At 50.6% G+C, this 22,449-nt stretch overlaps 2 protein-coding genes across 2 annotated transcripts; both read left to right on the forward strand.

Moving 5' to 3' along the window:
- The first annotated feature begins 1,508 nt into the window (after nt 1-1,508).
- On the forward strand, nt 1,509-7,793 carry LOC140912140 (perilipin-3). The gene is made up of 8 exons (XM_073346306.1): nt 1,509-1,569; nt 2,941-3,011; nt 3,662-3,857; nt 4,569-4,651; nt 4,757-5,027; nt 5,713-5,903; nt 6,918-7,040; nt 7,140-7,793. The coding sequence occupies exons 1-8, from the start codon at nt 1,509-1,511 to the stop codon at nt 7,509-7,511; spliced, it is 1,368 nt and encodes a 455-aa protein (XP_073202407.1). The 3' UTR covers nt 7,512-7,793.
- Nucleotides 7,794-12,445: 4,652 nt separating this feature from the next.
- LOC140912141 (perilipin-3) lies at nt 12,446-18,056 on the forward strand. The gene is made up of 8 exons (XM_073346307.2): nt 12,446-12,497; nt 13,499-13,569; nt 14,194-14,389; nt 15,103-15,185; nt 15,285-15,570; nt 16,299-16,489; nt 17,463-17,585; nt 17,685-18,056. The coding sequence occupies exons 2-8, from the start codon at nt 13,516-13,518 to the stop codon at nt 18,054-18,056; spliced, it is 1,305 nt and encodes a 434-aa protein (XP_073202408.1). The 5' UTR covers nt 12,446-12,497; nt 13,499-13,515.
- Nucleotides 18,057-22,449: the final 4,393 nt, after the last annotated feature.

Raw genomic sequence — 22,449 nt, forward strand, 5'->3', positions numbered from 1 at the left:
TGTTGAAGTTACTGGAGGTCTGAGTAAATGCAGGGGCTGGTTTGTGCAGGGCTCATTGTAGAATCAGGACCTAACACTGCCCCACTCTAGCCTTTGCAACCGCTGAAGGTCGTGTGTCTGGATGGAGGCCCACTCACATCCCCCTGTGGGACAGACACATGAGTGTGAACATCTAGTGTCCTTGGCCCCCCCGCCTGGAGGCACACACAGCAGTTATGCTGAGAATCTGCAACAGTATGTTGCAGAGTCAGACTGCCTGAAACTAAGCAAGGCCAAACAGGGGGGATATGGAAGAACAATGCTGAATAAAGCAGCTTTATGTATAGTTTAACAAATGATACAGAGACTCAGGGAACTAGCTGGGAACTGGATTGGCTGGCTATATGGATACTTGGGGCAGCTTGCTATTGGATAAGTATGCTGGGAAAAAGGATGTATAAAAGCCTGTGTAACTTCCTCCTTTGTGTGCAGGATTTGAGATTGTATTCTCCCTGTACCTTTTTGCAGCTGCAAATAAACTTTTCTGCTTCTCCACCCCGTTGTGATTATTGGGTGTAGCACCCCGGGTAACGAACCAACTCAAGCTGTTGTTCAGCCTCTCGGCACTGGGTGCCGGCAACACCATCATTTCCCAAATGCTCCCCTGAGCCTGGGGTTCCACGTATTGAACTGACCCTTATATTGGAACTGCTAACTGCACTCAGTCTTTAACCCCTTATTGCCCAGTGTGGGGCAACCTAACTCACTTTGAGCAATCAGCACTCTCCTCTCTTAGATTGTTTTAGTGAGAAAAAACCTTCTACACTGAAAATGTTACCAGGGAAATGGAGCGTAAAAGCGCTCTTCAGAGAGACCAACGGGAGCCAAAACTGGCAACTCCGAAACCCTGTAACTTTTCAGAGGCTCACAGCCCTCACGGGGTAAAGTTGGGAATGCAGCTGTGTGATTGGTCTCCTGAGCTGTCTGTCAAGTGTGTCCAGCCCCATGATGACATCATCACAGGAATATAATGGCTGAGACCTGGGGAAGGTCTGAGTATTGGCGAAAGATTAGGAGTGTTGAAGTTTGGTAAGATGTGTGGTTAAGCTCTGTACTATGTCTCTCGTTCTTTGGGTGTTTAGATGGGGGTTCTTTCTTACACAGATTGTGACCCAATGTCTTTCCTAGTGGCCAGTAATAGCTAGGATTGAATGATCAGAAGCTCTTAGCTACTTTCAGTACTTTCTAGCTGTACTTGTGTAAAGCATTTCTAGCTGAGTCTTCGGAGCAAACAGTCCAGGGAAGGTAACTGTCTGCCTTCCGGACTGGGAGGCCTGGATTAATGGTATGTTCTAGGAGATGGAGGCTTCCCTAGAGAAGAATAGACTATTTAACAAGGAGAACTAAATTAGAGCTTGGACTATGGGAAAACTCTCCACTCACCTCTCTACCTGAGCTAAGCTATGCTGCCCCCATTCTGGGATGGGGATTGGGACTGCTGGCTGTGGTCTGAATTCTGGTTTGTCCGAATGATCTGCAGGTGGAAACACTTGACTGAGGTGGCTGATTCAGCTGAGACTGGAGTGCTGGGTAACCAATATGTATCTGAAACAGATAATGCAGGAAACACTAAAAGAAAACAGGCCTGGTGCCTTCCCGAAAGGGAAATGCTTCCTGGCCCTAGCTTTCTAGTTAGTGGTCTCACTCTTGCCTCTAGGAGTGATGGTGTCAATTTACCTGAACTGGAATCTGTTTCTTTACCAGACCAGTCTTTAACTGACAATAGAAAATATTTGTATTTTTACCAGCTAAATCGGCTTTAAAATAACCAGCCTGCCATAGTGAGCATCTCCTAGATCATAGATCAGAAGGGACCGTTATGATCCTCTCCTATGTAACTCAGAATCTGGGGAGACTTAAACACTACTCACTCTGGAGGTCCCTGAAGGCTCGCCAATGGTACCTTCTCAATTCAGTGTTCTGTGTGTGTAGTCAATGGCTACTACCTTCAGCAGGATAACTTCTGTCAGTGATTGTACTGGGGCTAATTCCATTTGTCCCAGAGTATAATCTGGGAAAAGACTAAGCTAGGAAGATGCCTCTGATGAGCTGTGCAGGTGTCCTGGTGCTCCCCTTGGGAGGTATTGTTGGGTCTTGAAGTCAGAGTAGAAGCTTTGGGAGTGTGTAAATGGGGTGTTACATCGGGTGGGATCTGAGTTGCTACAGAGAATTCTTTCCTGGTTATCTGGCTGGTGAATCTTGCCCATATGCTCAGGGTTTAGCTGATTGCCATATTTGGGGTCAGGAAGGAATTTTCCTCTTGGGCAGATTGGAAAATGTCCTGCAGGTTTTACCCCTCTCTCTATAGCATGGGGCACGGGTCACTTGCTGGAGCATTCTCTGCTCCTTGAAGTCTTTAAACCACGATTTGAGGACTTCAGTAGCTCAGACATAAGTGAGAGGGTTTTTGCAGGAGTGGGTGGGTGAGATTCTGTGGCCTGCGTTGTGCAGGAGGTCAGATTAGATGACAATAATGGTCTCTTCTGACTATAATATCGATCTATCTATGTGTAACACCAACAGACCCTGGTCATCAGCAGGATCAAACCCAGGCCCTTTGGAGGCTCATGCATTTAGCTCCACTGCATGAGCTAAAAGCCATATGGCTCTTAGCTAAGACTGTAGAGTGGATGCGTTAATCTCTCTCTAACTGGTCCTGGTGCCACTAGAGGGGATAGAAGACAACACCCAGACGAACTGGCTGTTTCTGTTTCTGGGCCTGCCTTACATGAAAGGTCTAAGGCCCTGGCCTGTTCTCTCTGTAGAGAGACTTCCTACAGGGGGACAACCTGGTCTGGCTCTTAGAGAAAACGGACCGGGAGCAGCTCTCCTGATGTTCCTACACAATACTGATTTTATTTCCTGCTGTAGCCACTCAATATTCCTTTTTGGGTCTTACAGGGACATCTCACTCCACCATGTCTGCTAAGGAAAATGAACCACAGGTGGAGACCCAGGCAGAGGAGCAACAGGTGGGTCCCTCCTGGGGAGGCAGGTGTGCTTGGCGGCTGGAAGGGCTGTTCTAGCTTGAATGTCTCCACTGCTGGAGACAGGGACTCGTAACCACAACACTAGCTAATGCTCCAAGTTCTAGTTCTCGGAGTGCCGTAGTCACTGCCCACAAGTGCCTCCTGAAGCCAGGAGGAGCACTGGGGACCCTTTGACTGCTGGCTGCACTGTAACACTGACAAATCCCGTTGACTAATGCCCAAAAAAGTTGACTAATGCAAAAAAGAGTGGGGCATTGTACCGTTTCCTGGACTGAGACATGGTTCCTGATCGGGAGAGACTGCACTGGGAAAGACAAAAGGTCTCTCCATTCCTGCTCTCGCTGACAGAACGAGACTGTGACACAGTTCTGTTTTGTTGGTGGGAGTGCCAAGGTGCAAATGGCATTCCTGAGATTGCTGAATATTGGCAGCTGTTCCAATGGGACCAGGCTTCTGGGTGTGTAACTAATGTCACAGGCAGGCCACTGAACCCCTGCTGACAGGGACAGGAGACTGCCTAGCTCTGAGGACAGTCTCCTACAGAATCGGCAGTTGCAAAGGGAAAGAGACAGGAGGGGCATCTTAAGAAGCCAGGAGCTCTTCCCCAGCTGACGACTCTTTCCCTCCCCCAGACTGCAGGGGACAGGGTGGCTGGCCTGCCCTTGGTCAGCTCTGCCTGTGAGATGGCCTCTGCCAGCTACGCTGCCACCAAAGAGACCCACCCAGGCATCAAAGGGGTCTGTGAGGTGGTAGAGACTGGGGAGAGGGCCATCACCTCTGCTGCTATCAACGGGGCACGGCCCATCCTGGCCCAGCTGGAGCCACAGCGTGAGTAAGGGAAGGGAGACAGGAACACTCCTGTATGTGTAGTGGGGGAGGTGGGTCTGGGGGCAGGCTCAGCCTACAGTGGCTCTAGGCCCACTACTGAACTCAGCCTCCAACTGGCCACAAACAGAATCCAGACTCCCTTCTCCTGCTCCTCTCAACTCAGCTAGCTCCTAGACATGATCTAGCCAAGGCATTGGCCTTGTGCGGAGCAGCTCTGACTGCTGCAGCAGCTGCTGTTAAGGATTCTTGCTCAGGTACCAGCGGTGAGCTGGACCAGCCTAGAGGCAAGCAGTGCCCAGGCAGAATCCCTGGTGTGCATGGCTGGCCCAGTACCACACAGCCACATGCACTGTGTATGGGACCTAATGCCATGGAGCAATACCTGCTAGAGGGCACAGGAAGCAGCTCCAATGCTAAAAGGATCTGAGCCCATGGCAGGCACTGGAGACCCCTGAAACCCTCTAGGAGAAGCTGGGGGTGGATGAACAGATGACTTGCAGCCGGATCTCCTGAGTGCTAAACCTGGCTCTGAAACAGACTGGCTCCATAGCCTTGGGCAACTTGCCCAACCCCTCTTCCTTGGCTTTCCCATCAGTAACCTGGGGACACTTGCTTAGGAACACCAGTCCTCCAATGTACACGGATTAGGAGCCCCACAAGATCTGTGCACATGAAGGAATTAAGTTAATGAGTTCTTTGGTTATGTTTCAGTTACAGCAGCCAATGAATATGCCTGTCGGGGTCTGGACAGACTGGAGGAGCAGCTGCCCATCCTGCAGCAGCCGATTGAGAAGGTAACCACACGAGTGTCACGGCTGGTCCTGGAGCAGGATGAGGCTGTAGGCCCTTCACTTCCGCTAGGTGTTCAGTGACCTCTCCTCTGACCCCTTTTCCTCTAGGTGGCTTTGGATGCCCAAGACCTGGTGGGTGCCAAGGATGCAGTCTGCAGCACGGTCACTGAGGCCAAGGATGCAGTGACCAGCAGGGTGAGTGTGGCCCAAGGGGCTGTCCAGGAGAGCGTGGAGGTGACCAAATCCACCGTGACCAGCAGCATGAGCACAGTGATGGGCTCCAGCATGGGGCAGATGGCTGCGAGTGTCATAGATGCAGCATTGGGGAAATCTGAGCAGCTGATGGACTGCTACCTCCCCATGACAGAGGAGGAGCTCGGTAAGATCCCCTCTGCTGAATACAAACCAAGGTGACCCTGGTGTCTTCGGGCGTGGCTTGGACTCACAGTGCTCACAGCTGAGCTGCCAAAAGAGCCACCTCTCCTTTGGGCTGCCTTGCAACCTAGCTTGGCTACTAGCCCTCCATGCTGGGCCCTCGCTAGCCCTGTCCGATGGCTCTGACGCTCTCTGTGCTGCTACCCACTGCCTTACTGGTCGGTGCTGCAGGGCATCCAAAGGTGCCCTGGGAAAGATTGCATCGGTCACAAGCTCTGGGAGGACTGAACGCATTCCTGCCTTGTATCCTGGCCCTGACAACCAGTGGTACAAGTAGATTTTAATTCTTACCAGTACGGCAACTCATGGGACAGACCCAAAAGTGTGGGGGGGCACATCACTCCCCCCAAACGACCCCATCCTGCCTCGTGCGGGGAGGGCTCTACACACTCCAGACAGGAGATGCAACTATGTGGAAGGGCTTGTGGGGGGCCAGCTGGGGGTGGTACAGGCACACCGGAGGAGGTGCCAGCGTTCTGCTCCTTTCGCTGCTGCGGTTCCTGAGAGCCCTGCGGTTTTCAGTGGATACCGAACGTCATTCCAGCAACAAATGTATTAATGGCGCGGCGTACCTGACCTTACTGCCTGACTTGCACCACTGCTGCCAACTGACCCCTTCCCCCTTCCAGCTGAGCTTGCCACAACTCCCCTGGAGGGGTCTGGAGAGGCTCCCGCAGAGCAGCGGAGTTACTATGTGCGTCTGGGTTCCCTGTCGAGCACGCTGCGCCAGCGAGCCTACCAGCACGCCCTGGGCAAGATGAGACAAGCCAGGCAGCGCACCCTGGAGGCCCTCTCCCAGCTCCAGCAAATCATTGACCTGGTAGGAACACGACCCCTCTCCCTTGCCCTGTAGCTGCTGTGGGTCACGGTCTGTCATAAATATAAAGGGAAGTGTAAACCACTTTAAAATCCTTCCCGGTCAGAGGAAAAGTCCTCTCACCTGTAAAGGGTTAAGAAGCTAAAGGTAACCTTGCTGGCACCTGACCTAAATGACGAATGAGGAGACAAGATACTCTCAAAAGCTGGGAGGAGGGAGAAAACCAAGGGTCTGTGTCTGTCTATATGCTGCTTTTGCTGGGAACAGAACAGGAATGGAGTCTTAGAACGTTTAGTAAGTAGTCTAGCTAGGTATGTGTTAGATTATGATTTCTTTAAATGGCTAAGAAAAGATTTGTGCTGGCTACAAGGACTATCCCAGTCTGTGTGTCTTTTTTGTAATTTAAGGTTTTGCCTAGAGGGATTCTCTGTTTTGAATCTAATTACCCTGTAAGGTATCTACCATCCTGATTTTACAGAGGTGATTCCTTTACTTCTATTAAAAGTCGTCTTGTAAGAAAACTGAATGCTTTTTCATTGTTCTAAGATCCAAGGGTTTGGGTCTGAGGTCACCTATGCAAATTGGTGAGGATTTTTACCAAACCTTCCCCACGAAGTGGGGTGCAAGGGTTGGGAGGGTTTTTGGGAGGAAAGACGTGTCCAAACTACGTTTCCCAGTAAACCCAGTTAGAGTTTGGTGGTGGCAGTAGAAATTCCAAGGGCAAAGGGTAAAATTAATTTGTACCTTGGGGAAGTTTTAACCTAAGCTGGTGAAAGTAAGCTTAGGAGGTTTTCATGCAGGTCCCCATATCTGTACCCTAGAGTTCAGAGTGGGGGAGGAACCTTGACTCTGTCTCTGCAGCCTCCCATGCTCAGTGCCATTGGCACTGTTTGTTCCTGGGCCCAGCTGTGTCGCTGCAGTAGTGCTGCCTGCCTGCTGCCCACACCTAGCTGTGGGAGAGCTTCCCTGGCCAGCCGCCTCCTGTTCTTCCCAGCTAACTGCCCTCTCCTCCTGCAGATCAGCCATGCCAAGCAGGCCGTAGATCAGAAGCTTCACAATGGCCAGGACCGTCTGTACCAGATGTGGCTCCAGTACTGCAGGGGGAAGTTGGAAGGGCAGGAGGATCCTGACTCCGCAAAGGTATTCTCCTCCTTCTCGCCCTCACAGCCTTGCTCCAGTGAACTCCCCCCATCTGCAGGGGAGACTTGCAGATACTCCAGTCTCTCTTTCTCCTTCCAGCAGGTTGAAGCTCAGGCTCTAGCCACGTCCCAGACCCTCACCCAGCAACTGAAAACCACCTGCCTTACTCTCCTGGGCAGCATCCAGGGCCTTCCCAGCACTATCCAGGACAAGGCCCAGCAGGTCTCGAGCAGTATACAAGAGCTCCAGGCCTCCTTCTCCAGTGCCGGCTGTTTCCAGGATCTGTCCAGCAGTGCCCTGGCCCGGAGTCGGGAGATGGTGACCAAGGCCCAGGAGTCCCTGGATGAGCTGCTGGAATACGTGACGCAGAACATTCCCCTGGACTGGATCGTGGGACCCTTCACTCCTGCTGGAGACTCTCCACCGTGTCCTGTTGAGCTGGTGGAGGAAGGAAAGAAGGTGGAGGCCTGAAGGGTTCCCCCTGCTGCTGGAAGGAATCCAGCTGAATTGCCTGCATAGCTAGTGTGGGGTCTCCCTGCTGAGGCCACAGTTCTGCTTTGGCAGATGGTGGACTGAGGTCAGGTCTTCCTTCTGCAGAACCTGAATGGCCTTTCCCAGGCCCACTTCTCCAGAACCATGTATTACCAGTTACAGGGTGGCATCACTAGTCATGCAGGACTGCATCCCTTGCAGGGCTAGTCTGCTTCTCTCAGGACATACATACAGCTGTCTTCCTCTGTACATAGGAAGTGCTCCTGAGCTTGATCTTTTCCCTAGCTTTCTAATGTGTAAAACTAGGGTTTAATGTTACAATAAACCTCAACTGCATTCAAATTTCTGTCTGCTTAATGTGATTCCCTCCCTGGCTCATGCTCTGTAGAAACATATACTGTAGAGGTGACCCCATGCCCCTCTTCTTCACACACACAAACCCCCTCCACCCACTTTCTCTGGAAGGGCTCCAGAATGGCTGAGCTCATCTCCTGGGTGAAGGCATCTCTTCAGGTGCCTCCATTTGACACTCTTCCATTGAGACTTTCCTCATGTAGAAGAAGGCAACAGTGTTCTCCCCATTGAGAACACTCGTCTGGCTTCCAGTGGCTAGCAAGGCAACATTACAGGCTCTGAGACCCAACTAACAGAGGGAAAGACCCAGGTTGTTGAGATAGTGCCCTATGGCCTTGAGAGGAAATGAGGTGTGTGGAGAACTGAGAACCTACTACTGGTAATGAGCAAAGTTAAAAGGGTCACATACAGTGGTGGGAGACTGCCGGGCCTTGCCTCTAGTTCAGTGCAAGAAGCTCAACAGGTTGGAAGTGTCTAGGAAAAGATGGTGAATTGACAACTCCAGGCAACTGGGATTTAACAAAACACACACAGGGAAACTAGCTGCAAGAGAGAGAGCAGCAGATAGTCCTGCTGAAGCATGGACATCAGCCAGCCTGCATCCTTCCTACCTGCCATTAGCCAAGCACCTGCCTAACATTTCCTACTGCCTAGTGTAAACCTAGCCAGGCTAATGGCTCAGGGTTGTGGGAGATCCATAGTAGGACCAGTGCTGGGCTTGTAATGCATTTTCCTGAGAGCTTGTGTCTATGCTTGAAGTCACAAGTGCCTAGTGTCATCTAGGCAGCTCCATCACTTTTGCTTATCCTAACTCCGGCTTGAGCTATTAATAAGCTTCAGGCAAGGAAATGTCTCTCGGGTTCAGCACTGCAACAGCACCATGAGCAGGAATGGGTGTGTAGCTCTCAAAGATAGAGACTAGTAATCAAAGTGGTGATGGATGCAGCTCCCAGGGCTAGTTACTCCTGATCTCATTGAACAGGGCCTGTCTTGTACTCCCAGTGGACTGGGGCTACAAAGGTTTTCATAGACCCCTAGAATATGGGGGTTGGAATGGACCGTAGGAGGTCATCTAATCCAACCCCCTGATCAAAGCAGGACCAATCCCCAGTCAAATCATCCCAGCCAGGGTTTTGTCAAACCCGACCTTAAAAACTTCAAAGGAAGGAGACTCCACCACCTTCCTAGGTAACGCATTCCAGTGCTTCACCACCCTTCTAGTGAAAAAGTTTTTCCTAATATCCAACCTAAACCTTCCCCACTACAACTTGATACCATTGATCCTTGTTCTGTCATCTGTATCCCTGAGAACAGTCCAGATGCATCCTCTTTGGAACTCCCTCTCAGGTAGCTGACAGCAGCTATCAATTCTCCCCCCCACACCCTTCTTCTCTTTTGCAGGCTAAACAATTCCAGTTCCCTCAGCCTCTCCTCATAAGTCATGTGTTCCAGTCCCCTAAACATTTTTGCTGCCCTCTGCTGGACACTTTCCAATTTTTTCACATCCTTTTTGTAGTGTAGGGCCCAAAACTGGACATAGTACTCCAGATCAGGCCTCACAAGTGTTGAATAGAGGAGAACAATCATGTCTGTCGATTTGCTGGCAATACCCCTATTTACACAACCCAAAATGTCATTGGCCGTCTTGGCAACAAGGGCACACTGTTGACTCATAGCCAGTTTCTTGTCCACTGTAACTTCGAGGTCCTTTTCTGCAGAAAAGTCAGAAACTCCCTAACTGACAGTGAGCGATCACTGAGGCTAATTTGCCTGTGTAACTGGAAGTGTGTTACATACCCTGCTGTGTTCTGGATTAACAGAGGCCCCTCCAACACACTAGCTAGGTGGAGCCCTGCTGGGGTGAGTAAAGGTCCTAGTCTGCTCCTTTTAGGAATATGGAAGAGTAAGTATAGACTTCAGGAGTGCTGGTCAGCTAACGTGACTTCTGTATCCAAGCCCAGTGAAGCTCTTTCCTCTGTCGTCCAAGTCTAATAAAATGTGTGATGTCAATGAGTGGATTTCACATCAACAGATCTTAGCTTCAAACTTGGAGAGAAGTGGGAGCTGGATTTTCTTTACGCCATGAAGAACATTGCAGCCTACGTTTCCCGAGCGCAGCCCCTGCAGCTACTCTTTCCGTAGAGAAGGAGCGGTTCTAACACATCCCCAAGCAGGGTCAGACCTAAGAAACCCGATGGAAAATGTTGCTGCACCACTCTCAAGTTATATAAAACAAATTCAGTGACTGACTAACCCACCAGGTGCAGTATTTATTCAAAGAGCAGTGAGTTATTTCAGCAAACCCCAAACCAATGGGCTCGACTGTTTAATCCAGAGGCCTGTTGGAGGATCCACGTGTGAGCATAGAGATCACACCAGCTACACCCCAATGGTCTGAATATTAGAAGGAGGAATGGGAAAAGGAAAGAGATGCTTCCTGCCCCCAGCTGGCTTTCTCTCCTGGGTGGCACCCTCTCGATAATTAATGATTGTAGCTGTAGATCCCAGGTAGGAAGACTTGTAGTGTGCTCTCAACATGGTTGGGCTTGTTGCTTCTTCTGGCTGCCTGTGTGGGAGGGCTATGGATGGGAAGGTGGTTTCTAAGCCCTGAGCATGCAATGGTCTCTCTGTGCTAGAGATACTTGCACCTGTGCAGAGCCCTCTGGAACTCAGCTACTCTTCCCAACTGCCTGTTGAAGTTACTGGGGGTCTGAGTAAATGCAGGGGCTAGTTTGTGCAGGGCTCATTGTAGAATCAGAGCCTAAAACGGCCCTACTCTGGCCCTTGCAGCCACTGAAACTGAAGATTGTGTGTTTAGATGGAGGCCCTCTCACATCCCTCTGTGGGACAGACACATGGGTATGAACATCTAGGCCTGCTTTAAAGGAGTGAGGTGAGCACCTGCCTCAGCCCCAGGCCACTGTCACTCTGCTCAGCTGCTCCAGGAATTTGCACTCCCTGGTTTGATTTTACTCCCTGTGTGAAAGGTGTAGGGAGGTTATGGGACGAAGTTATGCCTGGTGTGATCTGCTGTCACTCTGGCTGGGAAGGACCCTGGCACTGGAGTAACTAGGCCAGGAATGATAATGGGGAAAGGGCAGAGCCGAGCCGAGTGGCTATAACTGACACCCCCCCCCAAATTTTTCCCTGAGCTTGTCTCCCCACTCAGTGCTTCCCTTTGGCTGTGTCACCCCCAGCATCTGCCCAAATGCTCCCCAGATTCCCCCTGAGCCTGGGGGTTCCACGTATTGAACTGACACTTATATTAGAACTGCTAATTGCACTCAGTCTTTAACCCCTTATTGCCCAGTGTGGGGCTACCTGACTCTCTTTGAGGTTCTGGGCCTAACTCACTTAGGCCTTGCAATGCTGAGAGGAGCAATAGCTAAATACCTTTAAAAACCTGTGCCATGTTCTCTTCCCTGGACAAATCAACCAACAGGAAAGCTATAAATGTACTGAGGAGTATCTTGTGCCAGCTGGGCCAGAATAACTTCCCCAGCCTCTTTTGGAGTGGGCAGGAAAGGAAAATAATACAACAGCTACCAGCACTCTCCTCTCTTAGATGGTTTTACTGTCAAAAATCTTCTACACTGAAAATGTGACCAGGGAAATGGAGCGTAAAGGCGCTCTTCAGAGAGAACAACCGGAGTACTCTGAGAATATGAACCATTATTATTATTTGTATGACCGTAGCATTTCAAAGCAAAAATCAGAACTGAAATCCCATCGTGCTAGGTACTGTCTTAACACAGAGTAAAAGGCCTGCCCCAAACAGCTCATAATCTGAAACTAGGTTTGCCAGCCCTCCAGGATTGTCCTGAACTCTCTAGGAATTAAAGATTAATCTTTAATTAAAGATTGTCATGTGATGAGACCTCCAGGAACACATCCAACCAAGATTGGCAACTCTCACACCCTGTAACTTTTCATGGGCTCACAGCTCTCACTGGGCAAAGTAGAGAATGCAGCTGTGTGATTGGTCTCCTGAGCTGTCTGTCAAGTGTGCCCAGCCCTATGATGACATCATCACAGGAATATAATGGCTGAGACTTAAGGGAGGTTTGAGTATTGGTGAAGGATTAGCAGTGTAGAAGTTTGGTAAGATGTGTGGTTAACTTCTGTCTTATGTCTCTGGTTCCTAGGTTCTGTATTTGTTTCGATGGGGGCTCTTTTCTTACACAGAGTGTGACCCAATGTCTTGCCTGATGGCCAGTAGTGGCTAGGATTGAATGGTCAGAAGCTTTTAGCTAGTTTCAGTGCTTAGTAGTTGTACTTGTGTAAAGCATTTTGAGTTCAGTCTTCTGAGCAAATGGTCCAGGGAAGGAAACTATTTGCCTTCTAGACTGGGAGGCCTGGATTAATGGTATGTTCAAGAAGATGGAGGCTTCCCTAGAGGAAAATAGAATATTTAACAAGGAGAACTAAATTAGAGTTTGGACTAGGGGAAAAACTCCTACTCACCTCTCTACCTGAGCAAAGCTATGCTGTTCCCATGCAGGGATGGGGATTGGGACTTCTGGTTGTGGTCTGAGTTCTGGCTTGTCCTAAAGATCTGCAGGTGGAAACACTTGACTGAGGTGGCTGATTCAGCTGAGACTGGAGTGCTGGGTAACCAATATGTATCTGAAACAGATAATGCAGGAAACACTAAAGGAAAACAAGCCTGGTGCCTTCCCATAAGGGAAATGCTTCCTGGCCATAGCTTTCTAGATAGTGGTCTCACGCTCGCCTCTAGGAGTGATGGTGTCAACTTACCTGAACTGGAATCTGTTCCTTTACCAGACCATCTTTACCTGACAATAGAAGATATTTGTATTTTTACCAGCTAAATTGGCTTTAAAATAACCAGCCTGCCGTAGTGGGCATCTGCCTGCCATAGTGGGCATTTGGACTCATAGATATTAAGGTCAGAAGGCACCATTATGATCATCTTCTATGTAATTCAGTATCCAGGGAGACTCCTACACTACTCACTCAAGAGGTCCCTGAAGGCTCCCCAGTGGTACCCTCTCAATTCAGTGTTCTGTGTGTGTAGTCAATGGCGACTTCCTTCTGCAGGATAACTTCTGTCAGTGATTGTACTCTGGGACAAATGGAATTAGCCCCGGTACTATCTGGGAAAAGACTAAACTAGGAGGGTGTCTCTGATGAGCTGTGCAGGTGTCCTCTTGCTCCCCTTGGGAGGCATTGTTGGGTGTAGAAGTCTGAGGAGAAGCTTTGGGAGTGTGTAACGCCAAAAGACCCTGGTAATGGGCAGGATCAAACCTGGGACGTCTGGATCATAAGGCTCTTAGCTAAGACCGTAAAGCCGATAAATTAATCTCTGTCTCTCTAACTGGTCCTGGTGCCACGACATGGGACAGAAGAACACACCCACAAGATGTGTGGATTACAAGTGCATCCCTGGGCTTGAAGAACTGGCTGTTTCTGAGCCTGCCTTAGATCAAAGCTTTAAGGGCCTGGCCTGCTCTCTGTAGAGAGAGACTTACTGCAGGGGGACAACCTGGTCTGGCTCTTAGAGAAAACGGACCAGGAGCAGCTCTCCTGGTATTCCTTGATTTCACTGTTTCCTGCTGTAGCCACTCAATATTCCTTTTTGGGTCTTGCAGGGACATCTCACTCCACCATGTCTGCTAAGGAAAATGAACCACAGGTGGAGATCCAGGCAGAGGAGCAACAGGTGGGTCCCTCCTGGGGAGGCAGGTGTGCTTGGCGGCTGGAAGGGCTGTTCAAGCTTGAATGTCTCCACTGCTGGAGACAGGGACTCATAACCACAACACTAGGCAATGATTCTAGCTCTCAGAGTGCCGTAGTCACTGCCCACATGTGCCTCCTGAATCCGGGAGGAGCTCAGGTGACCCTGTGAATGCTGTCTGCATTAGAACACTGGCAATTCCCGTTGATTACAATGCCCAGTGGGGGCATTGTACCGGGTGCTGGACCGAGACATGGTTCCTGATCGAGAGAGACTGCACTTGAGAAGACAAAAGGTCTCTCCATTCCTGCTCTCGCTGACGGAACGAGATCGTGTCACAATTCTGTTTTGTTGGTGGGTGTGCCAGGATGGAAACGGCTTTCCTGAGACCTTGCTGAATATTGGCAGCTGTTCCAATGGAACCAGGCTTCTGGGTCTGTAACTAATCTCACAGGCAGGCCACTGAAACCCAGCTGAAATGGACAGGAGACTGTCCTCAGAGCTGGGCAGTCTCCTACAGAATCAGTAGTTGCAGAGGAAAAGAGACAGGAGGGGCACCTTGAGAAGCCAGGAGCTCTTCTTCAACTGACTCCTCTTTCCCTCCCCTAGACTGCAGGGAACAGGGTGGCTGGCCTGCCCTTGGTCAGCTCTGCCTGTGAGATGGCCTCTGCCAGCTACGCTGCCACCAAAGAGACCCACCCAGCCATCAAAGGGGTCTGTGAGGTAGTAGAGACTGGGGTGAGGGCCATCACCTCTGCTGCCATTACCGGGGCACAGCCCATCCTGGACCAGCTGGAGCCACAGCGTGAGTAAGGGAAGGGAGGCAGGAACACTCCTGTGTGTGTGGCGGGGGAGGTGGGTCTGGGGGCAGGCTCAGCCTACAGTGGCTCTAGGCCCACTACTGAACTCTGCCTCCAACTGGCAGGAAACAGAATCCACAAACTCTCTTCTCCTGCTCCCCTGAACTCAGCGAGCTCCTAAACTTGATCTGGCCAAGGCATTGGCCTTGTGCGGAGGAGTTCTGACGGCTGCAGCAGCTGCTGGTGGGGATTCCTGCTCAGGTACCAGGGGTGAGCTGGACCAGCCTAGAGGCAGGCAGTGCCCAGCCACAATCCCTGGTGTGCATGGCTGGCCCAGTACCACACAGCCACATGCACTGTGTATGGCACCTAATGCCATGGAGCAATACCTGCTAGAGGGCACAGGGAGCAGCTCCTATGCTAAAAGGATCTGAGCCCATGGCAGGCACTGGAGACTCCTGAAACCCTCTAGGAGAAGCTGGGGGTGGATGAACAGATGACTTGCAGCCGGATCTCCTGAGTGCTAAACCTGGCTCTGAAACAGACTGGCTGCAGAGCCTTGGGCAATTGGCCCAACCCCTCTTCCTTGGCTTTCCCATCAGTAACCTGGGGAGACTTGCTTAGGAACACCAGTCCTCCAGTGTATACGGATTAGGAGCCCCACAAGATCTGTGCACATGAAGGAATTAAGGGAACGAGTTCTGTGGTTATGTTTCAGTTGCAGCAGCCAATGAATATGCCTGTCGGGGTCTGGATAGACTGGAGGAGCAGCTGCCCATCCTGCAGCAGCCGATTGAGAAGGTAACCACACGAGTGTCACGGCTGGAGCAGGGTGAGGCTGTGGGCCCTTCACTTCCGCTAGGTGTTCAGTGACCTCTCTTCTGACCCCTTTTCCTATAGGTGGCTTTGGATGCCCAAGACCTCGTGCGTGCTACAATGGTGGGTGCCAAGGACGCAGTCTGCAGCACGGTCACTGAGGCCAAGGATGCAGTGACCAGCATGGTGGGCATGGCCCAAGGGGCTGTCCAGGAGAGCATGGAGGTGACCAAATCTACCGTGACCAGCAGCATGAGCACAGTGATGGGCTCCTGCATGGGGCAGATGGCTGCAAGTGGCATAGACACAGCATTGGGGAAATCTGAGCAGCTGGTGGACTACTACCTCCCCATGACGGAGGAGGAGCTTGGTAAGATCCCCTCTGCTGAATACAAACCAATGTGACCCTGGCGTCTTTGGGCACGGCTTGGATTCACAGCTGTTCAGTGTTCACATCTGAGCTGCCAGAAGAGCCACCTCTCCTTCGGGCTAGCTTGCGACCTAGCTTGGCTCCTAGCCCTCCCTTAGTTGCTTCATGCTGGGCCCTCCGCTCGCCCTGTCTGATGCCTTTGATGCTGCTCCCTGTGCAGCTACCTGCTGCCTTACTGGTCAGTGCTGCAGGGCACCGAAACGTGCCCTGGGAAAGATTGCATCGGTCACAAGCTTTGGGAGGGCTGAACGCATCCCTGCCTTGTATCCTGGCCGTACCAACTAGTGGTACACGTAGGTTTTAATTCTTACCAGTACAGCGACTCATGGGAGGGACCCAAGCGTGGGGGGGGGGGGAAGCACATGACTCCCCCCAAGTGACCCCACCCTGCCTTGTGCGGGGAGGGCTCTACAGACTCCAGACAGGAGATGCAACTACGTGAAAGGGCTGGTGGGGGGCCAGCTGGGGGCGGTACAGACACACCGGAGGAGGTGCCAGCATTCTGCTCCTTTCGCTGCTGCGGTTCCTGAGAGCCCTGCGGTTTTCAGCGGCTACCGAACGTCATTCCAGTACGTCATCCCAGCAACAAATGTCTTAACGGCGCGGCGTACCTGACCTTACTGCCTTACTTGCACCACTGCTGCCAACTGACCCCTTCCCCCTTCCAGCTGAGCTTGCCACAACTCCCCTGGAGGGGCCTGGAGAGGCTCCCGCAGAGCAGCGGAGTTACTACGTGCGTCTGGGTTCCCTGTCGAGCACGCTGCGTCAGCGAGCCTACCAGCACGCCCTGGGCAAGATGAGACAAGCCAGGCAGTGCACCCTGGAGGCCCTCTCCCAGCTCCAGCAAATCATTGACCTGGTAGGAACACAACCCCTCTCCCCTGCCCTGTAGCTGCTGTGGGTCATGGTCTGTCATAAATATAAAGGGAAGGGTAAACCACTTTAAAATCCCTCCTGGCCAGAGGAAAAGTCCTCTCACCAGTAAAAGGTTAAGAAGCTGAAGGTAACCTTGCTGGCACCTGACCTAAATGACCAATGGGGAGAGAAGATACTTTCAAAAGCTGGGAGGAGGGAGAGACAGAAAGGGTCTGTGTCTGTCTGTATGCTGCTTTTGCTGGGAACAGAACAGGAATGGAGTCTTAGAATGTTTTAGTAAGTAGTCTAGCTAGGTATGTGTTAGATTGACTATCCCAGTCTGTGTATTTTTTTTGTAACTTAAGGTTTTGCCTAGAGGGATTCTCTGTTTTGAATCTAATTACCCTGTAAGGTATCTACCATCCTGATTTTACAGAGGTGATTCCTTTACTTCTATTAAAAGTCGTCTTGTAAGAAAACTGAATGCTTTTTCATTGTGCTAAGATCCAAGGGTTTGGGTCTGTGGTCACCTATGCAAATTGGTGAGGATTTTTACCAAACCTTCCCCAGGAAGTGGGGTGCAAAGGTTGGGAGGGTTTCTGGGAGGAAAGACGTGTCCAAACTACGTTTCCCAGTAAACCCAGTTAGAGTTTGGTGGTGGCAGTAGAAATTCCAAGGGCAAAGGGTAAAATTAATTTGTACCTTGGGGAAGTTTTAACCTAAGCTGGTGAAAGTAAGCTTAGGAGGTTTTTCATGCAGGTCCCCATATCTGTACCCTAGAGTTCAGAGTGGGGGAGGAACCTTGACTCTGTCTCTGCAGCCTCCCATGCTCAGTGTAAATGGCACTGTTGGTTCCAAGGACCCAGCTGTGTCGCTGCAGTAGTGCTGCCTGCCTGCTGCCCACACCTAGCTGTGGGAGAGCTTCCCTGGCCAGCCGCCTCCTGCTCTTCCCAGCTAACTGCCCTCTCCTCCTCCAGATGAGCCATGCCAAGCAGGCCGTAGATCAGAAGCTTCACAATGGCCAGGACAGTCTGTACCAGATGTGGCTCCAGTACTGCAGGGGGAAGTTGGAAGGGCAGGAGGATCCTGACTCCGCAAAGGTATTCTCCTCCTTCTCGCCCTCACAGCCTTGCTCCAGTGAACTTCCCCCATCTGCAGGGGAGACTTGCAGATACTCCAGTCTCTCTTTCTCCTTCCAGCAGGTTGAAGCACAGGCTCTAGCCACATCCCAGAGCCTCACCCAGCAACTGAAAACCACCTGCCTTACTCTCCTGGGCAGCATCCAGGGCCTTCCCAGCACTATCCAGGACAAGGCCCAGCAGGTCTCGAGCAGTATACAAGAGCTCCAGGCCTCCTTCTCCAGTGCCGGCTGTTTCCAGGATCTGTCCAGCAGTGTCCTGGCCCGGAGTCGGGAGATGGTGACCAAGACCCAGGAGTCCCTGGATGAGCTGCTGGAATACGTGACGCAGAACATTCCCCTGGACTGGATCGTGGGACCCTTCACTCCTGCTGGAGACTCCCCACCGTGTCCTGCTCAGCTGGTGGAGGAAGGAAAGAAGGTGGAGGCCTGAAGGGTTCCCCCTGCTGCTGGAAGGAATCCAGCTGAATTGCCTGCATAGCTAGTGTGGGGTCTCCTCGCTGAGGCCGTAGTCCTGTTTTGGCAGATGGTGGGCTGAGGTCAACTCTTCCTTCTGCAGAAGGAACAGAACTTGAATGTCCTTTCCCACGCACACTTCCCCAGAACCATGTATCACCAGTTACAGGGTGGCATCACTAGTCATGCAGGACTGCATCCCTTGCAGGGCTAGTCTGCTTCTCTCAGGACATACATACAGCTGTCTTCCTCCGTACATAGGAAGTGCTCCTGAGCTTGATCTTTTTCCTAGCTGTGTAATGTGTAAAACTAGGGTTTAATGTCCCAATAAACTGCAACTGCATTCAAATTCCTGTCTGCTTAATGTGATTCCCTCCCTGACTCGTGCTCTCTACAAACATTTACTGTACAGATGACCCCATCCCCCTCTTCTTCTCTCACACACACACACACCCTTGCACCTACTTTTTCTCTGGCAGGACTCCAGAATGGCTGAGCTTGTCTCCTGGGTGAAGGCATCTCTTCAGGTGCCTCCATTTGACTCTCTTCCATTGAGACTTTTCTCATGTAGAAGGAGGCAACAGCCCATTGAGAGCACTCATCTGGCTTCCAGTGTGTAGTGAGGCAACAATACAGACTGTGAGACCAAGTAACAGAGGGAAGAGCCCAGTGTGTTACGGCACTATGGCCTTGAGAGGAAATGGGGTGTGTGGAGAGCTGAGAACCTACTATTGGTAATGAGCGAAGTTAAAAGGGTCACATACAGTGGTGGGAGACTGCCAGGCTTTGCCTCTAATCCAGTGTAAGAAGCTCAACAGGTTGGAAGTGTCCAGGAAAAGGGATGGTGAATTGTTAAATCCCAGTTGCCTGGAGTTGTCAAAACGCACCCCTGCGCGCACACACAGGGAGACTAGCTGCAAGAGAGAGCAGCAGACAGTCTTGCTGAAGCATGGACATCAGCCAGCCTGCGTCCTTCCTCCCTGCTGTTAGCCAAGCACCTGCCTAACCTTTCCTACTTCCTAGTGTAAACCTAGCCAGGTCAATAACCGTACAGGCACATGGCTCAGGGTTGTGGGAGATCCATGATCAGACCAGTGCTGGGCTTGTAATGCATTTTCCTGAGAGCTTCTGTCTGTGCTTGAAGTCACAAGCAGGTAGTGTCATCTAGGCAGCTCCATCACTGTTCCTTAGTAGCTCAAGCCTGAGTTAGGATAGAAAGGTCTCTCGGGTTCAGCACTGCAACAGCATCATGAGCAGGAATGGCTGTGTTGCTCCCAGAGATGGAGACTAGTAACAAAGTGGTCATCTCATTGGAAAGGGCCTGCCTTGTTCTCCAATCGACTGAGGATACCAAGCTCTTCATAGAATATCAGGGTTGGAAGGGACCTCAGAAGGCCAGTTAGTCCAACCCCCTGCTCAAAGCAGGACCAATCCCCAACTAAAGCATCCCAGCCAGGGCTTTGTCAAGCCTGACCTTAAAAACTTCAAAGGAAGGAGATTCCACCACCTCCCGAGGTAACCCATTCCAGTGCTTCACCACCCTCCGAGTGGAAAAAGTTTTTCCTAATATCCAACCTAAACCTCGCCCACTGCAGCTTGAGACCATTGATCCTTGTTTTGTCATCTGCTACCACTGAGAACAGTCTAGATCCATCCTTTTTGGAACCCCCTTTCAGGTAGTTGAAAGCTCCTCATAAGTCATGGTACAGTCCCCCTAATCATTATCGTTGCCCTCTGCTGGACACTTTTTTCACATCCTTTTTGTAGTGTGGGGCCCAAAACTGGACATAGTAGTCCAGATGAGGCCTCACCAATGTCAAATAGAGGGGAACAATCATGTCTGTCGATCTGCTGGCAATGTCCCTATTTACACAGCCCAAAATGCCATTGGCCATCTTGGAAACAAGGGCACACTGTTGTCTCATATCAAAGTCAGAAACTCCCTAACTGAGAGGCTAATTTGCCTGTGTAACTGGAGGTGTGTTACAAACCCTGCTGTGCTCTGGCTGAACAGAAGCCCCTCCAACGCTAGCTAGGTGGAGCCCTGCTGGCGTGAGTAAAGGTCCTAGCTGCCTCATTTTAGGGATGTGGAAGAGTAAATGCAGATTTCAGGAGTGCTGGTCAGCTAATCTGTCTTCTGTGTTCAAGCCCAATGAAGCTCTTTCCTCTTTAGTCCAAGTTTAATAAAATGCATGAGGTCAATGAGTGGATTTCACATTAGCAAATATTCGCTGCAAACCTGGGTAGGAGCTGGATTTTCTTTACACCGTTGTCAAGGTTCCTCCCCCACTCTGAACTCTAGGGTACAGATGTGGGGACCTGCATGAAAACATCCTAAGCTTACTTTTACCAGCTGAGGTTAAAACTTCCCCAAGGTACAAATTAATTTTATCCTTTGTCCTTGGAATATCCACTGCCACCAGCAAACTCAAACTGGGTTTACTGGGAAATGTAGTTTGGACACTTCTTTCCCCCCAAAATCCTCCAAACCCTTGTATCCCACTTCCTGGGAAAGGTTTGGTAAAAATCCTCACCAATTTGCATAGGTGACCACAGACCCAAACCCTTGGATCTGAGAACAAGGAAAAAGCATTCAGTTTTCTTACAAGAAAACTTTTAATAGAAATAGGAGTAAAGGAATCACCTCTGTAAAATCAGGATCATAGATACCTTACAGGGTAATTAGATTCAAAACATAGAGAATCCCTCTAGGCAAAACCTTAAGTTACAAAAAAGACACACAGACAGAAATAGTCATTCAATTCAGCACAATTCTTTTCTCAGCCATTTAAAGAAATCATAATCTAACACATATCTAGCTAGATTACTTACTAAAAGTTCTAAGACTCCATTCCTGGTCTATCCCCGGCAAAAGCAGCAGCCCCAGACCCTTTGTTTCTCTCCCTCCTCCCAGCTTTTGAAAGTATCTTGTCTCCTCATTGGTCATTTTGGTCAGGTGCCAGCGAGGTTACCTTTAGCTTCTTAACCCTTTATTAGGTGAGAGGATTTTTCCTCTGGCCAGAAGGGGATTTTAAAGGGGTTTACCCTTCCCTTTATATTAAGACAACTGTGAAGAACATTGCAGCCTACATTTCCCAAGCACAGCCCCTACCGCTAATCTTTCCGTAGAGAAGGAGCGGTTCTAGCACATCCCCAAGCCAGGGTCAGACCTAAGAAACCCAACTGAAAATGTTGCTGGACCAGTTTGAAGCTATACAAAGAAAATGCAGTAACTGACTAACCCACCGCATGCAGAGTTTATGGCACAAGGAGCAGTGTGTTATTTCAGCAAACCCCAAACCAACGGGCTCGAGTGTTTAATACAAAGGCATGTTGGAGGATCCAAGGTGTGAGCATAGAGATCACACCAGCTACACCCCAATGGTCTGAATATTAGAAGGAGGAATGGGAAAAGGAAAGAGATGCTTCCTGCCCCCGGCTGGCTTTTTCTCCTGGGTTGCACCCTCTGGATAATTAGTGATTGTAGCTGTAGATCCCAGGTAGGAAGACTTGTAGTGTGCTCTGAACGTGGTTGGGCTTGCTTCTTCTTCTGGCTACCTGTGTGGGAGGGCTATGGATGGGAAGGTGGTTTCTAAGCCCTGACCATGCAATGGTCTCTCTGTGCTAGGGATACTTGGACCTGTGCAGAGCTCTCTGGAACTCAGCTACTCTTCCCAACTGCCTGTTGAAGTTACTAGGGGTCTGAGTAAAGGCAGGGGCTGGTTTGTGCAGGGCTCATTGTAGAACCAGGGCCTAACACTGCCCCACTCTGGCCCTTGCAGCCACTAAAGCTGAAGGTCGTGTGTCTGGATGGAGGCCCACTCACATCCCCCTGTGGGACAGACACATGAGTGTGAACATCTAGGCTTGCTTTAAAAGAGGGAGGTGAGCACCTGCCTCAGCCCCAGGCCACTGTCACTCCCTGCTTTGATTTTACTCCCTGTGTGAAGGGCGATGGGGAGGTTATGGGAAGAAGTTATACATGCTGTGATCTGCTGTCACTCCAGCTGGGAAGGGCCCTGGCACTGGAGTAACTAGGCCAGGAATGACAATGGGGAGAGGGTAGAGCCGAGCATAGTGGCTATGACTGACTCTCCCCCAGCCCAAAGTTTTCCCTGAGCTTGTCTCCCCTCTTAGTCCTTCGCTGTGGCTGTGTCATCCCCATCATTTCCCAAATGCTCCCCTGAGCCTGGGGTTCCACGTATTGAACTGACCCTTATATTGGAACTGCTAACTGCACTCAGTCTTTAACCCCTTATTGCCCAGGGTGGGGCAACCTAACTCTCTTTGAGCAATCAGCACTCTCCTCTCTTAGATTGTTTTAGTGAGAAAAAACCTTCTACACTGAAAATGTTACCAGGGAAATGGAG

This window comes from Lepidochelys kempii, chromosome 5 (genome assembly GCF_965140285.1).
Source record: "Lepidochelys kempii isolate rLepKem1 chromosome 5, rLepKem1.hap1, whole genome shotgun sequence".
NCBI classification, from domain to species: Eukaryota; Metazoa; Chordata; order Testudines; family Cheloniidae; genus Lepidochelys; species Lepidochelys kempii.